Here is a 27,474-nt window from a genome sequence, read left to right as displayed (position 1 = left end):
TCGCAGATTCTATCGATGCAAGATCATCTTAGTGTGTGAATAAGATAAAGTATGATAATACCCACTCAGCCCGGGCTGACTTAAACCGGGCCCACTTAGCCTGGGCTGACACAACCTGAGCCCACTCAGCCCGGGCTGACTCTAGTGAAATTTTTTTACTGCAGCAGCAAATTCCGGTCAAATCTAAAGAAATATCTAAATATTCAAAACAAAGTAACTCGCGACCGAACGGTCCAAACAACATTATTTTTTCATTATAAACTAATTCAAAGATGAAGATTTCAATTCTGACAAAAGGTTTTTCAACCTTTTTCATTGACATCCTCCATCTTAGTAGTTTTTGTTACCAAGACGTAAAAGACACTGCCAAATTCAGTGCAAATTCAAAGTGGCTGCACAAAACTACAGCTTAATGCTGGGCCAGTAATTTTCCCTTTATGCCCTTCTTTACCAGAAAAAGAGATAATTTCCAAATTGCGTATAATCCCAAAAATTGCAAACTTTTCAATTGAGAAGTGCGCACATGAAAAAGAGGGTGTTTTGAGAGTACCTAGGACCCAAAACCCGGAAAATAGTTATGAAAAACGGAAACCCGGACTTGAAAATTGGAAAATCCTGAGACAAATATATATACTTCAACGTGGTTCACCTTTTCCCGTGTTCTGCATTAAAAGACCTTCGTACCCGAAGTTATTACCAGCAAGAATATTTGTCTGCAAGGCACAGGGTAGATCCTTGCTTTTTCTCCAAATGAAGATGCCATCAGTGTTTGCGGAAGAACAGAATTTTAGGGAAATTTGTCGTAGATTGTGGAAATCTGACAATTTCTCAACGGAACGAGGGAATTCTACACACTTGCCGGGCACAGATTTTCTCAAAATAATACACGGATTGCAGAAGTTTCAAAATGTTTAGCGGGATTCTTAACCTGCTCCTTGTTGGATAGGATTTCATCATCGCATTTTTTGATCTTGTTAATTTATACTAAGTTGTTCAAAAATAAACTTATATACATTCAGAGGTGGCGCCAGAAATCTTCCGATAGAGGGGTTGGAGCTTCCAACAGGGGGGCTAAATTGACTATAATATGCAGTTTTCGTACGTTATTTTGTCAAATTTGCTCCGACAATAACCTAAAATTTTCTTCCGATAGGGGGGCTAGATGCTTCCGATGTAGTGACTGTAGCGCCCTAGCCCTCCCCTGGCGCCACCACTGTATACATTCTATTGCCCAGTTGCCCCCTATTTGCTATTTTTGACCAGAAAGTACTTATTTCCACATTTTATGGGCGTGTATGTTGAATAAAAGTTGTTCAGCATCAAACTGTCTTTGAGAATATGTACATATAATGTGGCTTTAGCGACATCAAAATTTGATCCCCTGCTGATCAGTGCGCCATATGGGGTTTGCCCAAATAAGGAATTCCCAATGTCCAATTGATGGGGCTTTTTTCTGGTTATTCCCAGTATCGTATGGAACCTATTTGCCAAATTACAGCTTTTTATTATTTTTGTCCGGGTAAAATCGTAATTCCACCACACTAGGATACGCTAGTAGAAAAGAAAGAAGAACAAATGTTCAATTTCGTCCGATTACACATCCCCTTCCGGAAAAAGAAACCTTGGAGACCCGGTGCATTGTTGTTGCTGTTGTACACGTGTGGCATAGTAGGAACAAATTGAAGAAGTCTTCCTATTTGGCCTGCCTGGATGAGGAACTTATAGTTGGTGCAGGCAGTTCATTTTGAAAAATGTATTTTATTCTCAATTCAATATTAGTGTCAATAGTCTTGGTGAAATGTAATGGAGAAGTGTCGTTGTCTGACGACCCATCGCTCTATCCTGGTCATTTGGAACCCTTGGGTTCAAAGCGGCCTCAAGGAAAAGTCACAATGCTTGAAGAATTTCCTGATCCCCAAGGTATGTAAGACTCTAAGTGAAGACTTTTAAAGTTAAGCCAATAAAGATAGAGGTTCTGGGTATTTCTTGGGTACAAGAATGGACTTTTATTATTTATATTTCGTTAGGTTACAAGACTGTATGGAATGCAACGTAATCATATTTTGTTTCGTAAAATAACCTGAAAGGCACAGTCAAAAAAAATACATTAAATTACGACGAAGAAATTTTTTTTTATTCATTTCGTTGTGTTTCTGGCTAGATGATAATAAAGACTATGCATATATACTTAAAACACTTTTATTTGAGATTTTCCTTGAATGAATGACAATGTCAAATTTTACAATCTCACAACTTTCTCATCAGTAACAATTTTTTTAGAAATTTCTAGGAAATAGATGTCATGATTTTTTTTATGAAAATTTATCTTTACTTTAATATTTTCTTTAACCAAGCTGTATTATAATGAATTTTAATAACATTCTGAAAAATAACCGGTAAAGAAATATTATGTATTTAGAGATTTCATGCACTTAAACGACATAAAAACAGTTTCAAAAATATCCCAAGACAGTGATTATTTAGTGCAAGAATGGTGAACAGCTGGAACAGCCTTCCAAAATACACTGCAGAGGCTGCATCATCAAATATATATTCAAGAACAAGGTTGATATCATCTTAGACATTTGACATACTCAACCCGACATTGATTCATTTTATTAAAAATGAGATATCTTTTTTCTTTCTTTTTTCACTTGTTTAAAGGTTTTAAGCCTAGATACAGAATTATTTATTATTATACTATTATTATTATTATGTAGATATATATATTTATATGTATATAGAAAGTTGATTTCCTCTATTCGATCAACTTGTTAAAAAGGTAAATATCTTAGCAGCCCTTGTACCAAGAAGGTCCTGCCCCACATTTGATTTGCTTTATCTTTTGTTTTCCATAATCACCAAGGTCCTTGGCTCCATTTTTCCAAATGATGCGCTTAGAGCTGAAAAGCTGTTGCATGTTTGTCAGGTCACCACAGTTGATCAGCTGAGGTCCATTGAATTCATTAACACCAGTAAATGTTGTTGGGTTTCCTTTGAAGTGATATGTAAATTTCAATTACAGCAAAGGCAGTTTTTAGTATGTTTTAAATTAATGTGCCAATTTATAGCATTAACTAGCAATTTCTAGAAATAACAAATTTAGGGTGATAGAATTTAACACATTTTGTTTGTGTAGTTTCTAGTTGCATAAGGTTTGAACTGCAAAAGAATTGAGAAAATGCCAAAAGAAGGCCTTTTGAGTTCATTCAGGTGATCCCCTTAGCCCTCACCAACACACTGGCCAAATTTTTGGTGCAGGCTACTGACTGCCATGGTAAAAACATCTTTTGCCTGCTTGAGACAGGAAGATCATTTGCAAAAATGTTGTTGCTATATTAATTGTGGTATTTTCAAATTGATAACAAAAGCAACACATTATTGCTTCATTATTCATACTACATCAAATAGTTGGTAATTTGTAAATGTTTAAAAATTGGTAATTATCACACATTTAGAAAGTCACAGGCTTGGAAATTTTGGGCAGTTGATACCCTAATACCCCCTCTCAGGCCCTTGAAGACCACTTCTTTAACAATTGTTGTTGGACAGGCAGTTACCCTCATAAGCTCATCCATGGGGGCAGTTTGTCACACTTTTGAAAATTTCTTCACCAAAAAGCCAGTCAAAAGAATCTCCGTTAAGACAAGACATCAACTATTTTTTGCTAGAAATGTGGTCTCATAGCGCAAAGGTAAGAAGGCTGTAGCAAAGAGCAGTAAATCCAAATTGTCATCTGGACTTATCCATATTGTTTTATTTTAAGTTAATATATAATAAAATATTTGACAGAGAGCTTTTTGTAAAATCAGAAAAATTATTGCAAAAAAGTAATTGAGATAAAAAGCATATAACTTCCCTCTTGTTTTACCAAACACCTAAAAATTTCTATTTTCGATATAAAAAGGGATGTTGGATTTTATAGCTTGGGATATCGATTTGTAAAATTAAATTATCTTAAACAAGTAAAAATCTACAAGAACTTCATTTTAGGATATATTTTAGGTTGTTTATGTTTTCATTTTAGGATAAATTTATTTTTTGATATAAGTACATACCAAGAAATGATTTGCTTTTGCAGACTTCAGTTCCACCAATCATTGCAAATGGATAACTACAAGATGAGTTTAGATCTGCAACTCTGATGTTTTCTGGTGGCCTGTAATAGTCATCTGCTGTTTTTGGGTTGTCTGGATATTTTCTTCCAATTACTAATGCAGAATTCACTAACACATTTGATTTGATTTGAATATTTTTTGCTCGGACATGACATGCATTGCAATCTGTAGGACCATTGCCACCAGTCACTTGTATACCAGCTTTTCTTCCAGCTTCCATCACCCAGTTGTTGACAATTTGATGGTCAGAGTCATGTGCTGTGATGCCATGGTTGTCACGGTCACCAGTTTGCCTCATTTGTATGTAGTTTCTTGTTACAATGTTTCTTTTTCCATGGCGGAGTGAAATCCCACCAAAACATTCTTCTATTGCATTTTCATATACCTGAATAAAGCACATAATTGGGCTCCAATTAAGACTATTTTCAAAGCCAAAGTTCATTTACTGGTTCCTTAGATTCTCAGCACTAGAAGTTATACACTGTGACAACTTCAAAAATATATCAAGAGATTAAGATTTTGGTGATGTTTTTTATTGGTCAATAAATAATTTTTGATTAGCAACTTTATTCAGTATATTGGGTTCCTTTATTTGTTTTAATTTAAAAGTCTGCCAAAACGAGAAAATTAACCTTTTTAGTACATCTGCTCTTTTGACAAAAGTACATTCAGTAATATTTCTTTGTGTCTTGTGTCACAGTCCTGAGATTTTTGGGTGTGGGGGCCTATTTCCCAAGTTGTAACCAATAATCTTTTATTTTTGTTAGAAAATGCAGCAAAAAGCAAAATCTGTCTCATACTTAAAAGATTTATCATGTTATAAATTTATTTTCTATTAGGCAAAACTCATATTTACATTTAATCTTGTTTGCGGAAACACAATCTAATTCATTCTTTTTTCTACAAACATTATTTTCACAATATTCACTACGTTTTCCAAGATTGATAACAGAAACCAACCTCATTTCCAGAAGACTTTATCCCTATGGTCTCTTGCTCAGCATCGATCTTGTGAAAGTAGTTGTGATGAACTGATGTTGCAAAGTCTTTGGTTTCTCTTCCTTGGTTTCTTGAAACCTTGACATAAATCCCCTCAGCCCCGTCATGTTTATGTTTCATCACTTTTGCATCAGGGTCATAATTCTCCAATCTGAAATTCAGTTTCAGTTTTCATTGACAAATATATCTAATTACAACTCAGAATACGTAAAACATCACTTAACTAACAATTAAACAAATAATTGATATAGAAGATACATAATACAATGTTACACTGGATAATCGAAAAAGGTAGGTATTACAATACAGGATATTTACTTGGAATAACAAGGGGATCTTTCTCTCCAATTGGAGCTCTTAGTTAAATGAAAACAAATTCATATAAAAGAAAGGAAAAAGCAATAAACGAACTAGAACGAATTTTGAACATTTTTATGAACTTCTTACACATACATCTCTGTACAACGTTCTACTGTTCTGGGGAAGCAAGTTAATTAAACATAATGTATTCAGGAATTTTGTCTAAAAATCTACTACTGTCTAAAGTCTAAAGTGTACATTTTTCTAGCATTTACAAACCTGTTATGGTGAATAGAAATGCCATGCATTTCCTTGTCCCCAACATATATGATTTCTGATGGGATTCCTATTACAGGTGCAGGTTTGTCTTTAAACAGACAATGGTGAATTTGTGTCCTTTCCCCTCTTACTCGTGCCCATCTGTTTGCACAATGGTTCTGTACAACGCAGTCAAAAACCTCGGAATCTTTCGCGCGTCTGTCAAATACAATTGGTGGTGGAAAATCACGTCTGTTGCCTTCCACATTTAAGGGTGCTGTAAACGTCAAATTCGCAACCTTAACTTGACTGCCGTAGATTTTGATTTGTGATCTCCCTTTCATGATTACCTTCCCTCCTTCTTCACCAACGATGGTAATCCCATCCTTTTTTACTATCATTATCCAATCGTTGTGCTCTCCATTTGCGATGCAGATTACTTCCCCAAACTTTGCAGCAGACAGTTTCGATTTAAATTGTGAGAATGTGCTGACACACGCTTGGAGAATAACCGGCAGGACTCCCAGGAATATTAGGGTGATGGATGTACGCTTTGTGAACTTCATCTTCGCTCAGAGGCAACTGTCTGCATCTAGGCACCGTAGATACTTTGCAGATATTTTTCAGTACTCTTCACTGTGCCTGAAATTCAAATAATGCGATCTTTGTATACAATATCATTGTCAGTACAGATGGTCTAATATTGTTTTCCTAGGATTGGACATTGTCTTGTATATGTTTTTCTTCCTAAAATTAGAAGTTTCGTTGGTTACCTGAAATGTTCTATGTATGTTTTTCTATTTCCATGGAGATTTCTTACCCTTATGAGAATTTTTGTATATAAATTTCCATAACAGTATTTAATGCTTTGAAAAAGTTCTATTTCCAATATTTTTCTAACGATAGTTTGCATCCGGTCTCTAGGCTACATAGACGTGGTTTGAAAATTTTCAAAACATTGTTTCCTCGTAGAGATCTTAGAGCCTTTAGGGTCCCTAACATTTCTGTGATACATTGTGATTTATACCTTATACTGTATCTGAAGACTTGGGTCTAGTGGTCCTGGGTAGTATACGTTAGTATAGGACAGTATAATGTGGTATATGTCAGTTTATGGTGGTTTATGATGGTATGTGCTATCATACAGTTGTACTCGCCGTATTATACTCGCCGTTAGAAAATCGCACATACCCAAGATTTCCTTGACGTAGATGCACAAAGTATACATTTTACATCATCATTATATGAAAATTTGGTCTGCAATGTTATACCCTGGGTACCAGATCCCCTGTGAAAGAGATGCTCGAGCAGTGGCTTCCACTTACCGACACTTACCGACCCAGTCTTTCACCGACCCACTCTTTCACTCAGGCTCTGCCACTCAGGGTAACAATTAAAGTATTTCAACCCAGTTTACTGATTTTGAAATTGGAAAATTTTAGTTGTCCATAAACCTATTGTAGTGCAGTAGGCAATTTCTTTCTAGTCCAATCTTCATCAATAAGGTATTTACTAAGATTTTAACTACCTACTAGTGTTTTTTACAAGCAAAGATGAGAATATGCAAAATGTATAAAGGTCACGGTAGAAACACTGCTCAAAAGAAAACTTGGGGCGACGTAGATAAAAGGAAGAAAACAAAGATTAGCGCAACCCACTGTGAGTGGAATATGTCGAAAACAAAAAAGTATTGATGACTGATATTTCGTTCCGGTATACTGGGCGTCCTCAGAGCTACTGAGTGTCAATCTTGAATTTCAACTCCAACGAAGTCTTTAAGAAAAGCAAGACTCATTCAAATGTATTGACTCAGCTGCTTGAAGTTGTATTCCAACCTTTGAAAACTGAAAAAACATTATTAGGTCTATATTAAATGTCAAGCCACGAATGCGGCGGGTTCTTTCCCACATTTAGCTTTCTTGTTCTCTATTTCTGCTGTTGCTAGCTTACATCTTTCATGAAACGCATAACAACCAACTATTTCAAAAGACCAATCGAAATTAAAAAAGGAAGCAGATTTTCAATATGTCGTAGAAGTCGAGATGTATTTCGTGTTTGTAATTTCGTGATTTTATAGCGTGTTTCGTTTGATATATTTGTTATGAATCCCTTTATCGTCTTCTAGATTTCTTTACAAATTATGTGGACAAGTCTGTACCGTTGTTGATCAGGGGCGGCGCTATAAGTTCTCCTGCGTTTAAGCTATGGGAAGATGATTATTTGAAGTCCCACAAGGAATCTGAGACAACCCAGGTTTTTGTCGAGAACAGAAAGAAAGAGAATAGAACGAAAGGAGGGTATAACATTCCCTTGAAGAAGTTCATTGAGAGGTACAAAAAGGATGATATTTACATGGTCAACGGAGTGCCTGAACATCTACAGTAAGTCTTTGATTTAAACTAGATTAATCTAATTGTTTATGCCTTGCATCAGAAGGTAGGTTTTAGGACACTGATATGCTCTACCCAGCCTTGCCCCGTGTTTTGTTTGGGGTGATTGAACTTTGTAAGCTAGCGGGTTATTTAGAAACAAATTTTATTGGCTCCATGCTACGCCCCAAACAAAACATATTTGCAGCTAATCTGTGTATAACGATATCAGAGACTCTAAAGTGCCATAGGACTATTGCAAAAATATCTGACAAATTAACTGTCGCAGATTTTGACATGGATAAAATGTTGTGATTCAAACTCTGAGCCGGAAAAAGAGATACGCCTCTCTCCCTCTCTTCTATTTTCAACATGCACTTACTGACTGATATCAACATGTATGTTATCCTTAAAGCTTCTAAGAACTGCCATTTTTATTCTCTGATACATTCAGCTCGTAGTATGGTCTACATTTAAGTTTTTATTGATATTGCCTACTCTCGATAGAGGGATTTTGCCAATAACAGTTTTGTTTCTGTAATTGTGTTCCCGGAAGCAAAGAAATGCTATAAACTTGGCCTAAATGGGGATATTTTCAAGACCTAAATACTCTTCAGGATAATCTTCTTTCTTCAAATATTGTTTGGGTTCTTGCACATCAATATGTATCCGGCATGGTGAACAATTTCCAAAGCAACTTCGTTCTTGAGTCCAAATTTGTAAAGTTTCGTCTGTTGTTATACTTCACCTCTAGATAAACATTCGTTTTCAATTTCATTTATTTTTTTAACATTTTGCTTTTTCTCTTATATATATATATATATATTAAAAGCTTCAGGAGCTTTCTGGTTTTTCCTTTTCATCCTCCTGGTATCATTCCATTTTTCTCCTAGAAAGGACCTTCGACTGCCCGCTCCCCTTAGATGCGAAAGTACAAGAAAAATGCTTGTCGATACGGTAAGCATAAATCTTATAATCTGTTCTGAATTGCAGTGTCATTTCATAGAAACATTTTAAAATGTATTTTTGTAGTTATGTATGTAGGCAGTAATGGGTTTTGATGAGATTTTAAAAAGAGTATGTAGTTCCCAAGCCTCCCTTGTTGAGTTGCAGTCTCTTGCATTTGCAAGTTAAACACTATTGGAAAGAACAACAGGAGCAAAGTGAAAAGTAGAGAAGAGCAATTGATCTCCAGAATTTCAGATATCAAGGACTGTTAAGAATAAATCAAGAGGTTTTATTCAGCTTTAGTTACTTTCGTAGTTGAGAAACCTTCAAGCTTTCAAGCATACGTCTTGAAACAACAAGCTGCAATTTTTTGCCGACAGATTTGTTCGTTTTTGTAACATGTTCTATAGAAAGGCAATTTAAATATTTCCTACATTTATATTGTTTATACATGATTACTGGTGTGGACATACAATTTTATAACAATTCTTCAATTCACGATTTTTTTTGTATTCTAAACTGCATCTTCAAATCAAGATTTTCTCACTCAGCATGTCAATTCCTGTTCTATATTTGAAATCCTGTCATTTTCTAAACTCTAGGTGACTTGGTTCAGTTCTGGTGGGACAAAATCAGTTCTACATAACGACGATGTTGATAATATAAACTGCCTGTTGCGTGGCAAAAAGCAGTTGCTATTCATTGACTACAATAAATACAAAACCAAGGTAGGAAGTGAAAGAATCTGTTTTCAAGTAAACAAAATCTCTACAATTCCAAACTCCCAGGTTTCCATTTCAGTTTTGGAAGGGTATTAACCCAACGCATTAACCTTTTGTCTTTAAAAATCACCTTCATTTGCAATGTATTATCCAGGATTAGATGTGAAAATATTGATTACTATCTACAGTGAAACCTCAATAAGTCGACTATCGCTTAACTCCAACTGTAAAACATATGTTGAAAATAACTATGTATCTCTTCTTTGCCGCGTTTACTTTTGGGAATTTCTGTTAAGATATAACTTTTAATACTCGTTTACCACCTTTCAGGTTAATATCGACAAACCAGAGGGAGGCTATTCAGACATGGACGTCGATAAGTATGTTTATAGGCTTCCTTTGCCGCCTTTTTTAACGGCAGCGAAAATTTGTTCTTTATATACCGATTATGTTTGATAAAAAGGTGGTAAACTTGTTATCTTTTTCTTTTTTTGTAGAAACTTTCAAACAAAGCTTATGACGAAGTAAACTAAACCTATTGTGAATAAGAGTTATGAACAAGTATCATCACTTGTGAACTATCTATTAACTTAGCGGTACTTGCTGATTACAAAACACACGCCTCTTGACTTAGAATAAAAACTGGAGCCCCTCCCATTCATTTTGTTAAGTCTCTTACGAAACTTTTTTCAGTGATATTGGACACATATTTTCCATTTTAGATTAGACTTTGTAAAATATCCTGGCATGAGAGAAGTCGAATACATTAATGCAACAATGGAAGAAGGAGATTGCTTGTTTATCCCGTACAAGTGGTACGTCAGTTTGTCCTATGAAAACTCAATCTACAATACACTAATGTACCGCTAGCTTCCTAACAAAGCTCGCTTTGTATAAAAGCTCCCAACTAGGCTGCTAGTCCCGTGGCCTTGTGTATGAATTCAGAGTACAGACCATCAAACACCAAATTCTTCATTTTGTTTTTTTTCTTTCGTCGATTTTCGTGCCTTCTTGTCTTGTTCTATTACACACCACAAAGCTGTCTGGCTGTTTGCCTGGCACTCTTCAGAGTATGAAACGTCAGAATATGGATGTAAATCTTTAAGTAAGGAAATATATATACCCTGTTATTGGTCGTGCTTGCGTTTTCGATTTTTCTATTCTGATTCACAACTGGGTATATTTGTTCACTAGCTTAGAGTTTTCGATCATTGTTCTTACATTTGATTTTCTGAAGACTATCAGACGAAAATATTCAGTATGTTTTGGAATGATTGCTTTTTTTCAAACCATTCTTCTTTCTCTGGGTATTTTCAATAATTTCCTGCTGTTTTTTACAACAGTAGCAGCATTCTCTGCTTGTTTTTTTTAAAACATGATTTTATCGTGTTTTCCATCTTCATTTGATATGATAAGTCCTATGCTAAAAACCTCCTCCACAAAATCCCAGTGTGCTCCTTCCGTCTTTAGGATTGCCATGTTGCTAATCCATAGGGATCCTTAGAGATTTGTTTCCTCTTGTTCTCAGCTGTTAACGTAGCACTTTTACCATTTTTGGTACGGATACAGATCTTCTTGTACAATTAAAATGAAAAGATGGCCCATTCTTGCCATTAGAGACTTCAGTTATCTGAAATTCAACTCTTTCCTTTGTTAGCTTGGTCCAATTTCTAAAAATTAACTACTGATGCTTGCTTGTGATTTCATATTGAAGTGCATTGCCTGTTGGCAAAGCTTCCCTTGTTTTTACAAAAATCCATCGCCCTTTCTTTGCAAATTCCAACGTATTTTTGTTGAATTGGCAATGTTGTATTGAGAGGGATTATCAACTTTAATTTTGTAAACTAGATATAAGAAACATATATATTTTTAAAAGATAAACTAAGATCCGTTTATCTTTTTTCAGCCAACTGATAAGGCAACGCTGTTTAGGTGTTGTGTTTATATTTTTTGTTTTGTTTTTAGAAACCTCGTTGAGGTCAATAATTTGTTTTCAAACAGTTAAAACAGTAAACTGTCTTCTTTCGTTTAGGTTTCACCAGGTGAATTCGTGGAGCAATGACAATGGAATGAACGTTGCTGTAAATGTTTGGTTTCAGCACAAGTTGAATCACCAACCCAAGGACTGTAGATTGTCACCAGAAGAAGCTACACTTGATAAATACAAGTTCTCTGATCTTGAGCGCCAAAAGAAGGAGACTTCAGAGGGGCCAGTGGAGGAGGAAAACCAAATGTGAGTCTTGAAATCTTCGATTGGTTGTATTAGCACAGCATAGGTGTCTATGAGGAGGACCCGAATCTAATAGTCAACCGCACACATGACAGTCAATCGTATATGTCTGTCCCTATTACTGTTTGTAAAGTGAATTTTCTGAAAGAATATTATAACGGATAATTAGAAGTCGTGGATGCGATTATTTGAGATTATCAACTTTGAAAGCTGTTTGTTTCAATAGAATCCAATAGACTATACCTTATTTCTTGTTTGATTACCGGAACGACCTAAAGGCTAAGATCGTAGTGTAAGCTATTTGTATCTTTGTTATGCCTCCTAAGGACTTTTTTGCAATTTAACCATCAACGATTTTTCGATTCTAGCGCAAATTTTGAAGCCTATCTTGATGATGCCAAAGACAAATCGCTTACTTTTGATGATTTTGTCGAGAAAGTCAAAAGGGTAAGAGTATTTAGTATTGTTTATCTACGACTTTTCTTAATGTTAAATGAATCCAACCAGTCTCAAATGCAGATACGTACAACACGCTCAGCTCCATTGATTGTCAAATGCTGTTTGTCCGGACATATTTGTTAAAAGGACAGGTTGATAATTTAGACGGCATTCGAAGGCCATTAACTAAACAGCAGGTTATCGAAATACTCGTAAATTATAACCGGTCGGGCAGCAAGTATAAGTGAGCTATGATAATGTTTCTTTTCTGTGTATATTTCTATGTATAATGTATAGTATTTAAGCATGTATATGCATATTCTAATGTATAAGTATCATTATATAGTTGGATTCGCGCTTTGCATATCACTTTTCGATTGCGCAAGTAACTTCCTGATTCCCGGTTATAAAATGAAGTCGTGAGTGATGGACATAAAACGTCCTATTTCTTAATCGAAACATACCCACCTTGAACATTGGCATATCATGACACACACTAGAGAAAAGTGCAAATAGATTTTTACATTCGCTGTAGGGAATGACGATAAGTTTTTCCTGGTTTGACTACAAGCACGAAAACATACAGTTGTATTCTCACATAGTCCCTTGACCTCATGACTTGCAAAGACTAGGAATAGCTGGTAAACGTTTTAAACATAAAGATAAAGCCTTACACGCTTACGCACATGGCGCTAACACACCTTTGTTGACGGTTCTTTGCTGAGTAGCAACCGTTCCATTTTGTATATATAAACTAGAAATAACAAACAGAATGGTGATTAGAATTTTTTTTACCATGTTTTTGTAGGACGGAGCTCTGACAAAAGCTGATATCTCATCACAGCCTACTTTGGAGACATTCTCTGAAGTAGTGAGACCTGTAAGTTACGCGTTAGTGACATTAGTCAATCAAGTATACATAATTTAAAGCATAATTCTAAATTTTTATTCTATCATGTTGTTCTGCTGTTGCTGCAAGTTTAATTTTTTTGGAGTGGCTTTTTAAATATGAGTTTAGGGTCCAAAGGATTTTTTTCAGAATTTGGTCCTTAGAAGACGATTTCCAAATTGATTTGGTTATCTGAAAAAAATACAACTTGGATACTTTGGGAGAAAGACTTTTTTTCGTTACTCTATGAAGATTTGATTATTTGAATTTTAGATTTCAATTGAACGACTTTGATTAGACTAAAGGTAATTTTGATTTTGTAGTTCAAGGTCAAGCAGATTGTATTTTAAGGGCCTTGGGCGCCTTTACTCCAAAATCGATTTATAAAGTTAGCCGAACTTTTATCATTTATGAAGTCTATTTTACTACAATTTTATTTTATATTGATTGCTTGGCCTATTGTTTTCTTTTGAAAAAAACATGATAGATAAACGTTGCTAGTTATAAAAGTTGATTGTTGGCTATTGTCGCAATTTAAAAATTCTTTCGTTGGTCTAAGAAAGTTTATTATGTCGGCTGTGGTCAGAACTTCATGGGCAAGTATGGTTTGATGTGAAGTTTAATAGGCATAAATTTAAGAACTTTATATTCAAAAAATATTTTAAGGTGAATTGACTAATTTTTTTTTGTAGCTTTTTGACATTCTTGATGCAGACAAGAATTCAAAGCTCGAAACCGCTGATTTCGATGAGATGGAGAAGTCTGGTAGCGAGGTAAACTTCTTCTATACTTTTATCGCATTTATAGGTCGACTACTTTGAGGTGTTACTTGATAATGGGTCTTGTTTTAAAAATCTTTCCAGTGAAAATTTAGACCTGTTTTTAGTGGTTAGGTGCGCACTTTATTGAATTAAGGGTCAAGGCTACGGTTTTTTACTGAGTAACTTGAAAGCAACGGGAAAGTAGGATACAGAAATGCTTGAATAAATGTCTTGTAAATCATAGGCAATTCTTATAAAGTATGATGGATATTCTATTGCAGGAATTAGATACTGAAATCAGCCGCTTAACTGCGTCAGTTGAAGACTATTGCGAAGATTTGATAGAGGCTATAAACAAAGGTAAGCAATTGCTGTTAATTGCCAACACGAGTCTGTTTGTCTGTAAAAAAAGAGATTTGAGCAGTTGTGTGGGGATGGGATAATCATTCTGCGAGACTGGGATAATCATTTTGTAGGATTTGGAACATAATTCTGTCAGAATGCAATAATCATTGTGTGGGGATGGGATAATCATTCTGTGAGACTGGGATAATCATTCTTTGGAAATAGGAGTATCATTTTGTAGGACTGTGAACATCATTCTGTGGGAATATGTTTATCATTGTGTGGGGATGGGATAATCATTCTGTGAGACTGGGATAATCATTCTGTGGGAATGGGATTATCAGCCTGTGGAGATGGGATAATCATTCTTTGGAAATAGGAGCATCATTTTGTAGGACTGTGAACAGCATTCTGTGAGAATATGTTAATCATTGTGTGGGGATGGGATAATCATTCTTTGGAAATAGGAGCATCATTTTGTAGGACTGTGAACATCATTCTCTGGAAATATGTTTATCATTGTGTAGGGATGGGATAATCATTCTGTGAGAATGTGGGATAATCAATTTGTAGGACTGGGAACATCATTCTGTGGGAATGGGATAATCATAATGCGGGAATGGGATAATCATAATGTGGGAATGGGATAATTATTCTGTGAGAATGCAATAATCATTGTGTGAGACTCAGATAATCATCCTCTGGGAATGCGATAATCATTCTGTGAATTTGTTAATCATTTTGTGCGGCAGGGAAAATCATTCTGTGGGAATGGGAAAAGCATTGTGTGGGGATGAGATAATCATTCTGTGAGACTGAAATAATCATTCTTTGGAAATAGGAGTACCATTTTGTAGGAATGTGATAATCATTTTGTCGGAATGTGTTAATCATTGTGTGGGGATCAGAAAATTATTCTGTGAGACTGGGACAATTATTCTGTGATACTGGGATAATCATTTTGTGCTGCTATTGTAATTATACTGTTGGATTGGGATAATCATTTTGTGGGACTTGAATGATCATTGCTTTGAGTCTTTGAGCTTTAGGTCTTGAATGATCATTGCCACACTCAGAGGGTTGTTTAAACAATGCCTTCCTTGAATGGGGTTTGGCCAAAAAATTCTATTTTGCAGTTAGGAATAGAACCCCCTTAAGGACCTACAAAGTAATCTTAAACAGCTCTCCACCGAAGCACATTCTTGTTTTTATAGCAGATAACCATTGACTTATTTGTTTTAGGATTATCAACAGATGACTTTGAGGCCTCTTTAAAGGAGCCAACATTAGAGGGTGACAAATCTGCTGAAAATGACGAGGAAGAAAACACTGCCACTAAAGATGAATTGTGAAGGTATGGTCATCAGACTTTGTTAGGAGCAAAATCAATGTGGTATTTTCAATGCTTATATTAGTTTTGGCTGTTGCAAAATTCGTATTTTTTAAATATATTTAATGTTTTCTAACGTCCACATGTTGTAGTTATTTCTAAGAGCAATCACTAAAGCATATCTTCATTGATAAATAGCATAGAAAGTTAGTGTATTTTTACTGTGTAGTTTGTTTCTATGCTGCCAAACAGTTTCTAGGTGATGGCCTTTTCATGCAACCTATAGCTAGTTTAAATATTTAATTTACTTATTAGGAGCGAGTGTCCTGCTAAAGGATTTGGGGTGGCCAGATAAGTTAATATGCACTAATTTATCTTAGGGCCATCTCAACAGTTGTTAGTGGTGTGTGCTATTCAAAACTGAAGGCAGCACTTTTATTCTCTATTGGAAAGCTAAGGGCAAGTTGAGTTGGGCTTGCTTTGTTTTTCGGCCAAGATGCTTGAGGAAGGTCTTCTTGCATCAGTTATTATTTCGTTTTATTCAGAGGGATTGCTTTTTATCAGAGAAAAGGGCACCGGCGTTGCATATGCATTCACACATTGCTTTATACTTGACTAGATACTTTTAATTCCCTGTGGGAAAAATGTGGCTGTGGCAGAGAAAAGGAGGGAGAAAAATTATTTCATCTCTCTCTCCCTTTTCCTCGCACTAACTGTACCTTTGATGGTCAGATTCTCCTTTCAAAGTATAGACATTTTGAAATTAAGATTTTGTACTTTCGGAAAGAGACAAAAAAAGAGAGACTTTGGAAAAGTGTAATTGGATAATAACCATATAAAAAGATAAAAAATTTCAATTTAAAACACTAATCAAAGAACCTGCTTTGTATTTTAAGACTTTACTCAGCAAAGCACAGCATTTGTTACTTCAGATGATACCTTGGTATCAATTAAATGCAATACAATATTTCATCTGCTCTGGTACTTTTAAAGACAGAACAACTGTTCTTTTTTCAAAGATCCATAAAAATGAAATACTGCTTTCATTTTGCGCCTTTATTGTCACTTTATTGACAAAGGCATTCAAAATAGTTGCCTCTCTGAACTGCATTCTGAACTGTTTCAAGAAATACAGGAGACTATCTACCAGGAAATATTGTCAGTTATTATCTGTCCAGCAACCGCTGTTGAATAGTTATTATATTCAGATGTGCTCCAACATGGTTGGTCTTCCTTAAAAATGAGACAGTAGGGGCCAAATGCACAGATCTTTCAGCAACTTCTCTTGGTAACACAAATACATAAGATATTATTTACGTACCAATCAGTACCATTGTTGAAATTTGCTTTTATCTTGATGACGATCCACCCAGAAATGTGTTCTCACAAACTTTGCAATACACATAAACCTTAAATTGAAATAAGACAAAGAATAAGTTGAGTTTCTAGATGCATTCTCAAAGCAATATAATAAAGGAAGGAGAGCCAAAGATAGTAAAGATGCGCTAAGTATGAATGAGGAAAAGCAATGATAACTTTGCAAATGAAGGAAGATATCAAAAGGTTAAGAAGCTGTTACAATTAACAAATGCCTTCTGTCTTATTTTTTTACCACACTTTTTTTGTCATTCTTCATTTGAAACATTTTTTTGGTATTAAAGTCCGTACAAAAAGTTGGAACTTGTAATAAAGGCCAAGGCATTCTTTAAAGAAAATGCGGTATCTCAATGATATATTAGCATGTACTGAAACTGTGTGCAAAAAACACTAAAAACCTAAGCAGATACAAACAAGGAAAGAGCAAAGACTATTCAGAAAAATGGTTATGATAGAAAGGTGTTCATAAGAATACTTAGCTTAAAAATGATGAAGCCCCATGCCAATTCGTGTAAATGAGATGCAAATGAGAATGCAAAAGGATGATTCAACCAAAATACTTTAAAGGAATAAATATTTTTGCAAGCAAAAACAAACTTTGATTTCTCTGTCTTCTGATCCACTAAACAGCATATCACCACGAAGAGTGACACAATTGACACTGCCTTCATGACGTGACAGAACCTGGATTGGCAGCAATTTGGCAAGGTCCCAAACCTAAAATGATTGAGAGTTGTTATGAATGGAAAGCTTATGTTACATGAGACACCTTTTCATCATGACATGTATTTGATAGTTAGCAGAATATATGTCATGGCAACTAGCAAGACAAACAATAGAGACAATCAATGGTCCAAAGATAGAATTGTGGTCCAGTGCAGAGACCTTAGAGCCTTTCTAAATGTAAACCAGTTGAAAATTTTCTTGGGATGTTGGGTCCCAAAAATACCACAAGGCCAAAGATAACCAATTAATATATCACTGAATATGAATTTAAAAAAACGAAAGCAACAGACTACTTGTGGTAAATATTTGAAATCATTCAAGATGAAAGATTCTAATTAATGGGTTTCAAGCACTATACACGATCCTTTTGCTTTTCCACTTCAAACTGACAAGGTTTACTTTTGAAATGTTAATGATTACTTTCTACCCATTGACCTTGTTTCACTTGTGCTAGAGGTTGCTCACAAATTACTATAGCTGTATCTTTCACTTGTACCACGAGTGTTGATTAACCCCCTTCTTGACCCTAGGATCATATTTTGAAGGAAAATAACTGAAAACTTAATCTTACCTGCATTGTATGGTCAGATGATGAGGTAAACAAAAAGTTTCCTGATGGTGATGGTGCCATTCCAGTTACAGTTCCAACATGACCATTAAAACCTTTGGCTTCTTGGTACGTGTTGGCATCATACAAATGCGTGTTCCGATTATATGTTCCTTAAGCAACCAATGCAAACAATTCAAATGTTATCCTTTAAAATTCTTACAAATTTGTCATTATAAATGATTTTAAAAAGCTTGATATTTAAAATGTTGCTTGATATTTACTCTAAATAGTCTTCTGTTTCCCTTGTGCTTTCAAATGCACAGTGTGTAATCACACACAAAAATATTATGAATAGATTACTAAAATTAAATTAAATTAAATTCATCAATTGAGCAATTTATCAAGAAACTGAACATCTTTTACCATATCAACTGGTGGGGTAACAAAAGTAAGCCCTGAATCTCCTCTTTAATGTTATTTCACCCATAGCATTCTATGCTACTTATATAATCAATTTGGGTTGATAAAAGAGTGACTCTTGACCCCAATGATGAATGAAAAATTTGACTTGCTGACTCCGATTTCAATAACTTGTATGTACTCAGGTGTTTTGCAAAATACCTTGCTGTATTCTGAACACTGCCTGCTTTTTTAATGTGATTGCAAATCAATATTTTTATTCAATTTTCACAGAAGTTACTCCTTGCTGAACTCAAAACCTTATATAAACAAGTTTTTACCTATAATCAAGTATTGCTGTGTTACACCAAGAGAGTACACAGATCCATGGCTGTGATCAACTTTCCCCTTCAATGTTAAGTTATTTGCATCCCAAATATACACAGTATTGTGCGAGCCACTGAAAACTCTTTCCTGTGAAAAATTGAAAATTAGGGAGTCTATAAGCAATGCACTGATAAAAATTTGGATGAGTAAATTCTGACAATCTTTTGTCTATGTTGTGTCTATGTCTATGTCATGTTTTGTATTTAGGTAGTTTTTATGACACTGAGAAGCTACAATGCCTGCCAAAAGTCTTGGAATACTGACATCATTTTCCAAGGTCAAAATCAATCATCCCCCTCTCCCCCACAGAACAATGTTGGTTTACTATAAAACGGCTTTGGATATTAGGAAACACTTTCTTTTGCACTTCTTTTATGATATTTCTCTAAATTATCAACATCATTCTAGGGGGAAGTGGGCAGAAGTAGAAATTTTTTTCAGAAAAGGAATGAAAGATATGAAATACAATGCAAATTGTTGGGTGTTTCAAGTACTTTTGGCAGGCATTGTAGACTTGTCAATCAGAGTCCTGGTCCTTCCTTAAAATATACCATCATCTCATGCTTCTTCTCGCTTTTAAGTGTAATTTTGGTCAGGGCAGTAACTTCAATCCAAGATCCCTGAACCAGTAGTCTGTGACCCTAACCACCGTGCCACCCTAGCACACAAAACTAAAAGGCCCCACATGCTGTTACTTTCCTCAAATTAATGAAATTGAGTCCATCTAATCAGCTTTTGCTTAAGATTTAAATTCTACTTACACGGTTCCTGTCACACACAAGAGCTCTCACCCAATGTTTGAGATCACTGATAGAGTGAACAAGTTCTAAGTTGACAGATTTCCAGACCTAGGGATTTAAAGAATTCTTCATTTTTTTTATCCTGAGACCACAATATAAAAATATTATGCTACAATTTGATATAGTAGGTGTACAGTAATTCTTCATGTACATGGAACAATGTATCTTTTCCAAATAAGAAAATTTTTTTTTACTTAATTAATGTTTCCAAACACAAACATGAATGATAAAACTTTCTTGTCATAGGAGGCAGTAAAGTATAGAAAAATGGGCATGTTTATATTGTGCTCTTATCATCTTTTGAAATTGCCTGCTACATGTTTCTTTAAAATTTGAAACCATCTTTCTTTGGTTTCCTTGCATTTGGGAACAAGGGAAAAAATCTTTTGCAGGTTTGCAAGGTAAAGAATTGCCTTTCCGTGCTCTATCCTTTGCAAAGGTGCTAAGCAAATGTGTAGGATTGAAGACTAGATTTACCTTGATTGAAGCAAAAGATGAGCTGAATATATACTTCCCAGTGTAGACAATTGCACACACAATGTTATCATGGGCATCCTGTAAATTTAAGAAAATATGAAATAATGTAATAAGGCAACATTTGCAAACAGGCAATTTTTTATCTCCTATGCAGTTTATAGGTTTATAGATCTAGCTAATATCATATTTGAATAAAATGGAATTTATTTGATTAAAATTAAATGCCCTGATAATACAAAATAGATGCTGAGTCATAGCATAAACACTATTAATTCATTTTCTAAGAAGGCATGCTTTCAAGGATCAAACACAATTACAATTGAGAGTTTTAGCAGTGAAAGTAACTGGATTTCTTTAAGAGATTTGAGATGGTGCTTTGTAAAAATAATATAAATGCTTCTTCAAGTGTGATTTTTAGTTGTCATTTTACCTCTTTCACAAAATGTGCTTGATAATTAGATAAGTCCCAAGTGCGTATACATTTGTCTGAACCTCCACTGTATAATAGACGATCTCCAACACAAAGTACATGTATCTGCAGGAAGGAATCAGAATCTTCAATTTTGGAATGCATTAAAATGAATTTGTGGGTCAAATGCAATGATTTACTGGTTCTTAAACTGATAGCATTAAAAACATCATATTTGCAATGGGTGGCAACTCCCAACAATTTGCTGGCAAAATTAATGTAAAAAAATGTCTGGTATAATTTATTTAGGTGCCAGTATTTGAGGTGTCAGTGGCTTAATTGCTCCGACCATCAAATTGCAGCTCTGTTGGATGGTAAACAGTAAGCATATGCCTAATTCTTTGCAATATGTTTCTTTGGTGAATACTCTTAACTTCATGACTGTTTTAGAGCCTCTAAGGCTCCCTTGTTTATTTCTACAGCTCCAGCTTCACACTGTCACTGACAGCCTTAGGCCTGTTTGTGGTCCTCTTCAGTTTGATGATCCTCATTACTGGCAAAACTAACTATTGGAGGTGTCAGTTGCTTCCTCATTTTTATCATATTCTTAAAGGCTTCCTCTTACAAAGGTGAACAATTAACTAAAAATATATAAAATAGACTGTTTGGAGAGGGCTGAGTGGTAATGTTGTCATTCTATATAGCGTAATACTTACATCCCCTCTGTGTCCAATCATTGTCTGTATGCATCCCTTTGAGTTCTTAATGTCATGAATATCCCATACTTTAATCATCAAGTCTGCACCAGCACTGAAGAGCAGGTTGCCTCTAGATGCTAATGACCATATTGTCCCAGTATGACCTCTTTAGAAAGAAAATCAGAAAATGACAAATGACCATTAAGTCAGGAGCAGTGAAAATGGGGTTAGTTATATAGAGACTCTGTGCCTAGGCCCATAAGTGCACTGTAAAAGTATGTATTGGATAATGTACAATGAATAGAGTATCATCTATCTTAGGCTTGATCTTTGAGGTCTCTGAGATAGCTCTCTAATACCAGATTGATGAATTTGAGTTGAATGTTGAATTATTATGTTTTCTTCCAAGTCAATCCATACTAAATAAAATTCAATAAACAGTTTTGCTACAAAAAAAATGCAATCCTAAAATTGATAACACCAATGCAAGACTACAAATTAGCAAAGATGAAAAAAACATTACACTATATTGTATTGTATGAAAATACTGTTATCATATGCATTTGCTGTGGGCAACCAACCTGAATGTTCCAATGCACGCAAAGGTAAATGGCATTTTCCAGTTCTCTTTTTTATTGGCTCTGCTCCATGACAAAGATCGTGCAGCCTGTGTAGGTGAAGTTGCTTGTGAAGTTGATGAGGATGAAATTGATCTTTTCTTGTGAGCTTCATATAGTTCTAGCATATCTGAAGTTGATTGAGAACCAATTCTATCTCTTACAGCTGCAGCTTGTGCCATTCTGATTTGTTCAACAATGTTTGTCAGATAATCCACTTGTGATTTTAAGCTCTTTATCTGTCTGGAGAAATCAATTTTTCAACATAAGGAGGAAATAAGTGAAAAAGTCAATTTCTTACAAAGCACTATACAATGTTTCTTTAAAAACAATGAACAAGTTTTTAAATGTATAGAAAAATTTAATGGAACTTATTTGATTTCATACAAATCCTAAATTGATGTAAAATCAGGATGAACAAACAACACATAATTCATAGATATGTAAGTATAAGTTCAATCACTACTGGAAAGGTGGGTGCAAGGTGGAGCACTCCCTGTTACCATTTGCTAGGAGGGACAAGGAGCCAAAGTGCCCTCTTCATAAAAGGGTCCTTGGCATTGGTCTTTTATTATCAAAGAGCTAAGAATTATTTTTCAAATGCCCTTTTACTCAAGCCTGCCCATTTGTCCCTAGGTGGTAACAGCATCCCTTGTAAAAAATCAAAATAATTACCTTTCTGCTTGCTTCATTTGGTTTGTCATGACTTCCTTATCATTTTCAAGAGATGCAACTTTTTCACTTAAATACTGTATTTTCTTGGTGACTACCTTTGAACTCAACCCGTTATTTCCAACCTGCACAAATATAATTTGACTATGGATACACAGAAAAATTAAATTATAAAAATGCTTGTTAGCAATATCAGTAAAAAATAAAACTAAATACAGATTCTGAGATCAGTATGACAAGTCTTATTTATGACATGACAGTTTAAACTATCTTATATGATGAATGGAAAAAACACTAAATTGACCATTGAAATGAATCCTCTGAAACTTGATGTAAAAATCATTTTGAAAAAGCAAGCAGAAGCAGTTTAAATAGCCGAAAGACAATACAAGAGAAATGATTTGCAGCACTTGTTTCTAGAGATGGGGTTTGGATGCAAACTTATGCCATCCTGATAGTTCAAATAATTTTATAATGAAAATTGACAAGAAAAGGTCAAGAGACCATACCCTCTTTTTTTCTGCTAGCTAACAATTTCACATATGACATTATTTTTGTCTTGAAAATAAGAAAACTAATACCTAACTTCAAACAGCATGAACTTTTGGACAACCTTGACAAGTTATCGTTGTGGACAAATTGTCAAGCAAGTCAAAAAGCCATATGAGTGCATTATTGGTGTAAAAAACTGAAAAATGTTGAAAATTTTCAAAATTTATGGACTAATTAATCAGCTATTTCTTCTTTGTTAATCTGACATGTTTTCTACAAACTAGATGGTAGCAAATGTTTGGTGGTATTTGTGCATTTTTTGCATACTTGGTTTTTCAAAGCCACTCCTATTAGAAGTCTCATAGGTCTGAAATGAAATAACATTGTAACTTAAAAACTGCTATTCAAAACAGATGATTACACTGTTTCCTTTTCGCAGATAATTTTTTACCATGGAAATATGATTCAAAATACCTCTACTTGAATTGCTGAATCTAGATCACCATCCCTCCTGGGACAAACACTTTGATGTTCTACAACTTCGTCATAGGTTCCAAAGAAAGAACACCCTGAGAAATACACGAAGCCAATCAAGGAGTGTTAAGCTTAGGCACCAAATAAATCCTTCAATTGACTCGCCAGGTTCAGGGCCCATGCCATCAAGTTTAATGTGGGGGCCAAGGCTAACTAAAATGGGGGGGGGGGGGGGTCAAGGCTTCTTTCACACCTTTTATTGCAGCTTTGAAATAGTTTGCTTTGCAAAAAAGTGTATGGTCACCCTGTTAGTCAATGAATGCATTTATTTAGACTTTATTGACTTCACACAAATAACTAAGTTCCCTGGACAAAATATAGTAGATTCTAATAAACTTTGGAATGTGAAGGGCGCAGATCTCTTCTGTATTCCCAATAAGACAAGTTGTGATATCAAACAATTTTTTAGAAGTGCGTATTGTAGCAGTAAGGATGAGTTAGCAAAATCCTTGAAAGACCCTTTTTGCAAATTAAAGTAAAGCACAAAATAGGATTGGTAAATGTCATCTGGTGCTCACCTTTCCTCGAATAATCACAGGGAATCCGATCACAGTGTTTTAAATGCTCTTCTAAATCTTTTCTTCTAAATTTTCCACAAAAATTTGAGCTATTGGGGCATGGAATCAAAGCAAATTCACATAAATTTTCGTGCTCTTCTCGCTGGCTAAAAGTGATCTTTTCCGGGCAACCATTTTCGTCGATAACGAAGTCTTCATCAGAATCATATCGCATTAGCCCATGACGACAGTAAATTTTAAGCTCATCTAATTGACCCTGTAGGGCTCTATTGGCAACAAATGATGAGCCATCAAACGGAGTTTCATCTAACGGGCAACAACCAATTCCATGACCATGAACTGAACAGTCTTTGCAAAACGTGTGTCCACAGCTAGTCGAGATCACTGGGCTCCTAAAAACACCATCACAGCAAGGACATTTCAATGATCTTGAAGGTTCACTAACAAATTTGGTTGGAAAGTCCATGATTCTATATCAGCTTAAAAATGATCTCTGTCTTTCAATTGTTTCTCATTCAGTAAAAAATTGGCGGTAGGCCTATATATCATGAGCGTGCATGAATCGATCGGAAGGAGTGGCCATCAGCAAGAAAAACTTCCTACATGAAGACGAGCGGAAATTGATCCTGCATGACGTATCTGTGCTTCGAATTGCTAGCAGGCTATTTCTTGCATCTTTTCCGTGTTCCTTCAAACCCAGGAACAGAAACCTACCAAGGTACCCATCATTATCTTCAGCACTTCCCTTCAAGTTGATTTGTTCCTTTTGTTGTTGTTCTTGCTGCCTGAAGACGAGGCAATGACGGCGGGAAATTTCACAAGATGGAGTTATTCGTGGGTTTCTTCTTGTTGAATAGAAAGGCATTTCAGCTGTACCGCTAGGTAGGTTTTTTAGTTCTGCAAGAAAATTGTGTCATTGTCATTGAGTCTCTAATAAAGAAAGAAGGCTAGATAAGTCACAACCTAGCTTATTTATGTACTATCACTGCCAAAAGTCCTGGAACCCTGGTAATGTCAGTTTTCAAAACAGGGCCGTAAATCTGTCATGTGAATTGGGGGGGTCAGCAGAGCGAATGAATATAAAGTATGCAGTGGGTCATGGCACCACAAGGGTATGTGTTATGTTTTATGGAAACAGTTGAGGGGCAAATTACTTTAAAAACAAAAGTCAATATTTTTGGATTTCTCAAGACTTTCTGCTCTATAGAAGGTATTTAAAGATATTCCTTAGTACATTGACTTGTGTTGATAATTGGATGGATAACATTTTTTCAGAGATGGCCCCAAGAAATTGAACATTGGGAGCTAAGAATCAAGTTAACTGTCGTAGGAGGACCCACCATGGTCCAGTCTGCAGAGTACGGCATGTGCACACCGGAGATATTTTTGTGCAAAACCTGTTGTACACCGGCTATTTTTGGGTGTGGTAACTAAGATGGGTGTGGCTTCGTGTGGTCCCATAGAAAATGTCAGCTGATAAAAACAAGCACAGTCGTGTATGAACAATTTGAGATATCATGAATCTTACTTGACAAATATACAAATAAAAATTTGCGCTTTCTTCAACAGTATATTTCACACGCATTTTTAGGGTGAAATGCAAATTCACAAATTTTAGCCACAACAGGGGAAATAGTCGGTGCACACCAGCACACCAGACATTTTTGGTGGTGCACACCGGCACACCAGGCTTTTTGCTCGTGCACACCGGAGATCTCGTCGAAAAGTGCCACACTCTGCAGACCGGACCATGGTTGGGTCCGACGCCGAAGAAAATTTTTGAAATTTTATCTTCTAGAAAGGCATCCCCCAGAATAAATTTAATAAAAAACTAGAACTTTAAAAACTCAGGATAGAAAGTTCGGCGTTTTTCAGAAAAACACAGATTATTGTTTATTGGGTGAAATTTTGGAGGGGAATTACTAAATTCTGGAAAAGTGGATATCAAAAATGTCACCATCTGCCCATCAAGTAGTTTTGTCAACATCATAATGTCAATTAAAGAAATCAATTTTATATGAGATACTTTTATAATAGGGGGTGTTCTCTCCTCGATTAGTCTAACTACTGAGAGAGCTCCTCCTGTAAGTAATTCCTTCCATACAATCTATCTTGTGTCTATGTTTTGTATTGGTATATTGTATTAATTTCTTGTATTTTAGATGTATGCTTGTCTTGTTATTGATAAATTGTATGTAGTGGAATTTAAAAAATGAAACTGAACTAAACTGAACTGAACTGGGAAGAATCATGCTTAAACCTTAGTGACAGACTTTGGGAAAATATGGGACGCTGTTGTATTGATTGGTAGAAATTTACTTTCTGAACAGAAATGTGCGTCTTCCTTATTTTGAGTGCTTTCAGTAGGCCATGTTTACACATAAAAAATGAATACATTTTAATGATACAAAAAGTGATTTACTAAATAAAAGTAAATGATAGACAAATAATAGAAATGTACGTAAACAAGTTAGTAAATAGGTCAAATAAAATGACAGATTGCTCTCCTTTTATTTTGTACTTTGTTTTAAAAAAAAAACGGTAAAAAACGGTAGAAAACGGTAAGTTTTTATCTTGTAAAAATTATAAAAACCACTCTGCTTACAAAAATAACCTTATTGGCTGAGGTTTGTTGCAATAACACAGAAAAACGTAGTTTGGTTCTAACCCGGCTACCAGGAATTTCTTTCTTTCAAGGAAAATGATGGTAATTTCTCCAAAAAAATCGGTCCAGTCCCCCCCACCCCCCGGGATTTACGGCCCTGTTTCAAAAGCAAATTCAGTACGCCTTTTTGGTGTGGCTTGTCTGAAATTTTTTAAAACTATTAACATTGTTTTAGGGGGAACAGGGACTGGAAGTAGTAATATTCGGGAAAACAAATGAATAGAAGAAAATCACAGCGCAAAGTCCTGGGTACGTTCCAAATAATTTTGGCATCGATTGAATAAAATTTTTTATGCTCACCACAAAAATTGGTTAAAACAACCATCAGTGTGTATCCCCCATTTAAAAACTTTGAAAACTTCAATCTTGAAACAATCTAATGTCCTATGAAAGCTATGTAAAAATTTGGATTATCCTCAAAATAAACTGTTCGTTGTGAGCTGTTA

General features: G+C 35.2%; 4 protein-coding genes across 6 annotated transcripts in view; 2 read left to right on the top strand and 2 right to left on the bottom strand.

Moving 5' to 3' along the window:
- Window positions 1-1,646: 1,646 nt before the first annotated feature.
- On the top strand, window positions 1,647-15,913 carry LOC135685618 (uncharacterized). Its single transcript, XM_065201604.2, has 12 exons — window positions 1,647-1,920; window positions 7,801-8,056; window positions 8,938-9,001; window positions 9,595-9,720; window positions 10,045-10,094; window positions 10,437-10,529; window positions 11,747-11,947; window positions 12,313-12,391; window positions 13,191-13,262; window positions 13,964-14,044; window positions 14,314-14,392; window positions 15,620-15,913. The coding sequence occupies exons 1-12, from the start codon at window positions 1,752-1,754 to the stop codon at window positions 15,727-15,729; spliced, it is 1,380 nt and encodes a 459-aa protein (XP_065057676.2). The 5' UTR covers window positions 1,647-1,751; the 3' UTR covers window positions 15,730-15,913.
- LOC135685617 (uncharacterized) lies at window positions 2,113-6,582 on the bottom strand. The gene is made up of 4 exons (XM_065201603.2): window positions 5,697-6,582; window positions 5,079-5,268; window positions 4,059-4,503; window positions 2,113-2,994 (listed from the first exon to the last, which is right to left on the bottom strand). Exons 1-4 carry the CDS (start codon window positions 6,239-6,241, stop codon window positions 2,792-2,794), a joined length of 1,383 nt encoding a protein of 460 aa, XP_065057675.2. The 5' UTR covers window positions 6,242-6,582; the 3' UTR covers window positions 2,113-2,791.
- Window positions 15,914-16,051: 138 nt separating the features above from the next.
- LOC135685614 (E3 ubiquitin-protein ligase TRAF7) lies at window positions 16,052-25,111 on the bottom strand. The gene is made up of 12 exons (XM_065201599.2): window positions 24,364-25,111; window positions 23,786-23,880; window positions 22,823-22,944; window positions 22,112-22,390; window positions 21,549-21,696; window positions 20,854-20,958; window positions 20,424-20,501; window positions 19,908-19,994; window positions 19,101-19,233; window positions 18,382-18,530; window positions 17,682-17,801; window positions 16,052-17,116 (listed from the first exon to the last, which is right to left on the bottom strand). Exons 1-12 carry the CDS (start codon window positions 24,827-24,829, stop codon window positions 17,057-17,059), a joined length of 1,842 nt encoding a protein of 613 aa, XP_065057671.2. The 5' UTR covers window positions 24,830-25,111; the 3' UTR covers window positions 16,052-17,056.
- Window positions 25,112-25,143: 32 nt separating this feature from the next.
- Window positions 25,144-27,474, top strand: part of LOC135685612 (protein MMS22-like) — a 69,674-nt gene continuing 67,343 nt past the window's right edge. Inside the window, exons 1-2 of one of the 3 annotated variants that reach the window (XM_065201596.2) lie at window positions 25,172-25,245; window positions 27,204-27,277. In XM_065201596.2, the coding sequence (XP_065057668.2) occupies window positions 27,244-27,277 (34 nt within the window). In that variant the 5' untranslated portion in view covers window positions 25,172-25,245; window positions 27,204-27,243. Of the gene's footprint in view, window positions 25,246-27,203; window positions 27,278-27,474 lie in introns of all 3 variants that reach the window. The other 2 variants (XM_065201598.2, XM_065201597.2) reach the window with 2 other exon arrangements.

This window comes from Rhopilema esculentum, chromosome 15 (genome assembly GCF_057945365.1).
Source record: "Rhopilema esculentum isolate cy_ngs chromosome 15, ASM5794536v1, whole genome shotgun sequence".
NCBI classification, from domain to species: Eukaryota; Metazoa; Cnidaria; class Scyphozoa; order Rhizostomeae; family Rhizostomatidae; genus Rhopilema; species Rhopilema esculentum.
Note: the sequence above shows the minus strand (reverse complement) of the source record. Positions and strands in the feature narration are given on the sequence as shown.

Bases quoted from the DNA above. Each gene is read 5' to 3' on its own strand.
- LOC135685618 (XM_065201604.2), top strand. From the start codon at position 1,752: ATGTATTTTATTCTCAATTCAATATTAGTGTCAATAGTCTTGGTGAAA. The intron at 11,948-12,312 runs GTGAGTCTTGAA...TTTCGATTCTAG, and splicing joins GTGGAGGAGGAAAACCAAAT to CGCAAATTTTGAAGCCTATC. The intron at 14,045-14,313 runs GTAAACTTCTTC...ATTCTATTGCAG, and splicing joins TGGAGAAGTCTGGTAGCGAG to GAATTAGATACTGAAATCAG.
- LOC135685617 (XM_065201603.2), bottom strand. From the start codon at position 6,241: ATGAAGTTCACAAAGCGTACATCCATCACCCTAATATTCCTGGGAGTC. The intron at 5,269-5,696 runs GTTTGTAAATGC...ACTGAATTTCAG, and splicing joins ATTTCTATTCACCATAACAG to ATTGGAGAATTATGACCCTG. The intron at 2,995-4,058 runs GTATGTACTTAT...ATCACTTCAAAG, and splicing joins CAAAAGCAAATCATTTCTTG to GAAACCCAACAACATTTACT.
- LOC135685614 (XM_065201599.2), bottom strand. From the start codon at position 24,829: ATGGACTTTCCAACCAAATTTGTTAGTGAACCTTCAAGATCATTGAAA. The intron at 21,697-22,111 runs GTTGGTTGCCCA...TTCTTTCTAAAG, and splicing joins GCGTGCATTGGAACATTCAG to AGGTCATACTGGGACAATAT. The intron at 17,117-17,681 runs GTTTGTTTTTGC...TTTCAATTTAAG, and splicing joins CAGAAGACAGAGAAATCAAA to GTTTATGTGTATTGCAAAGT.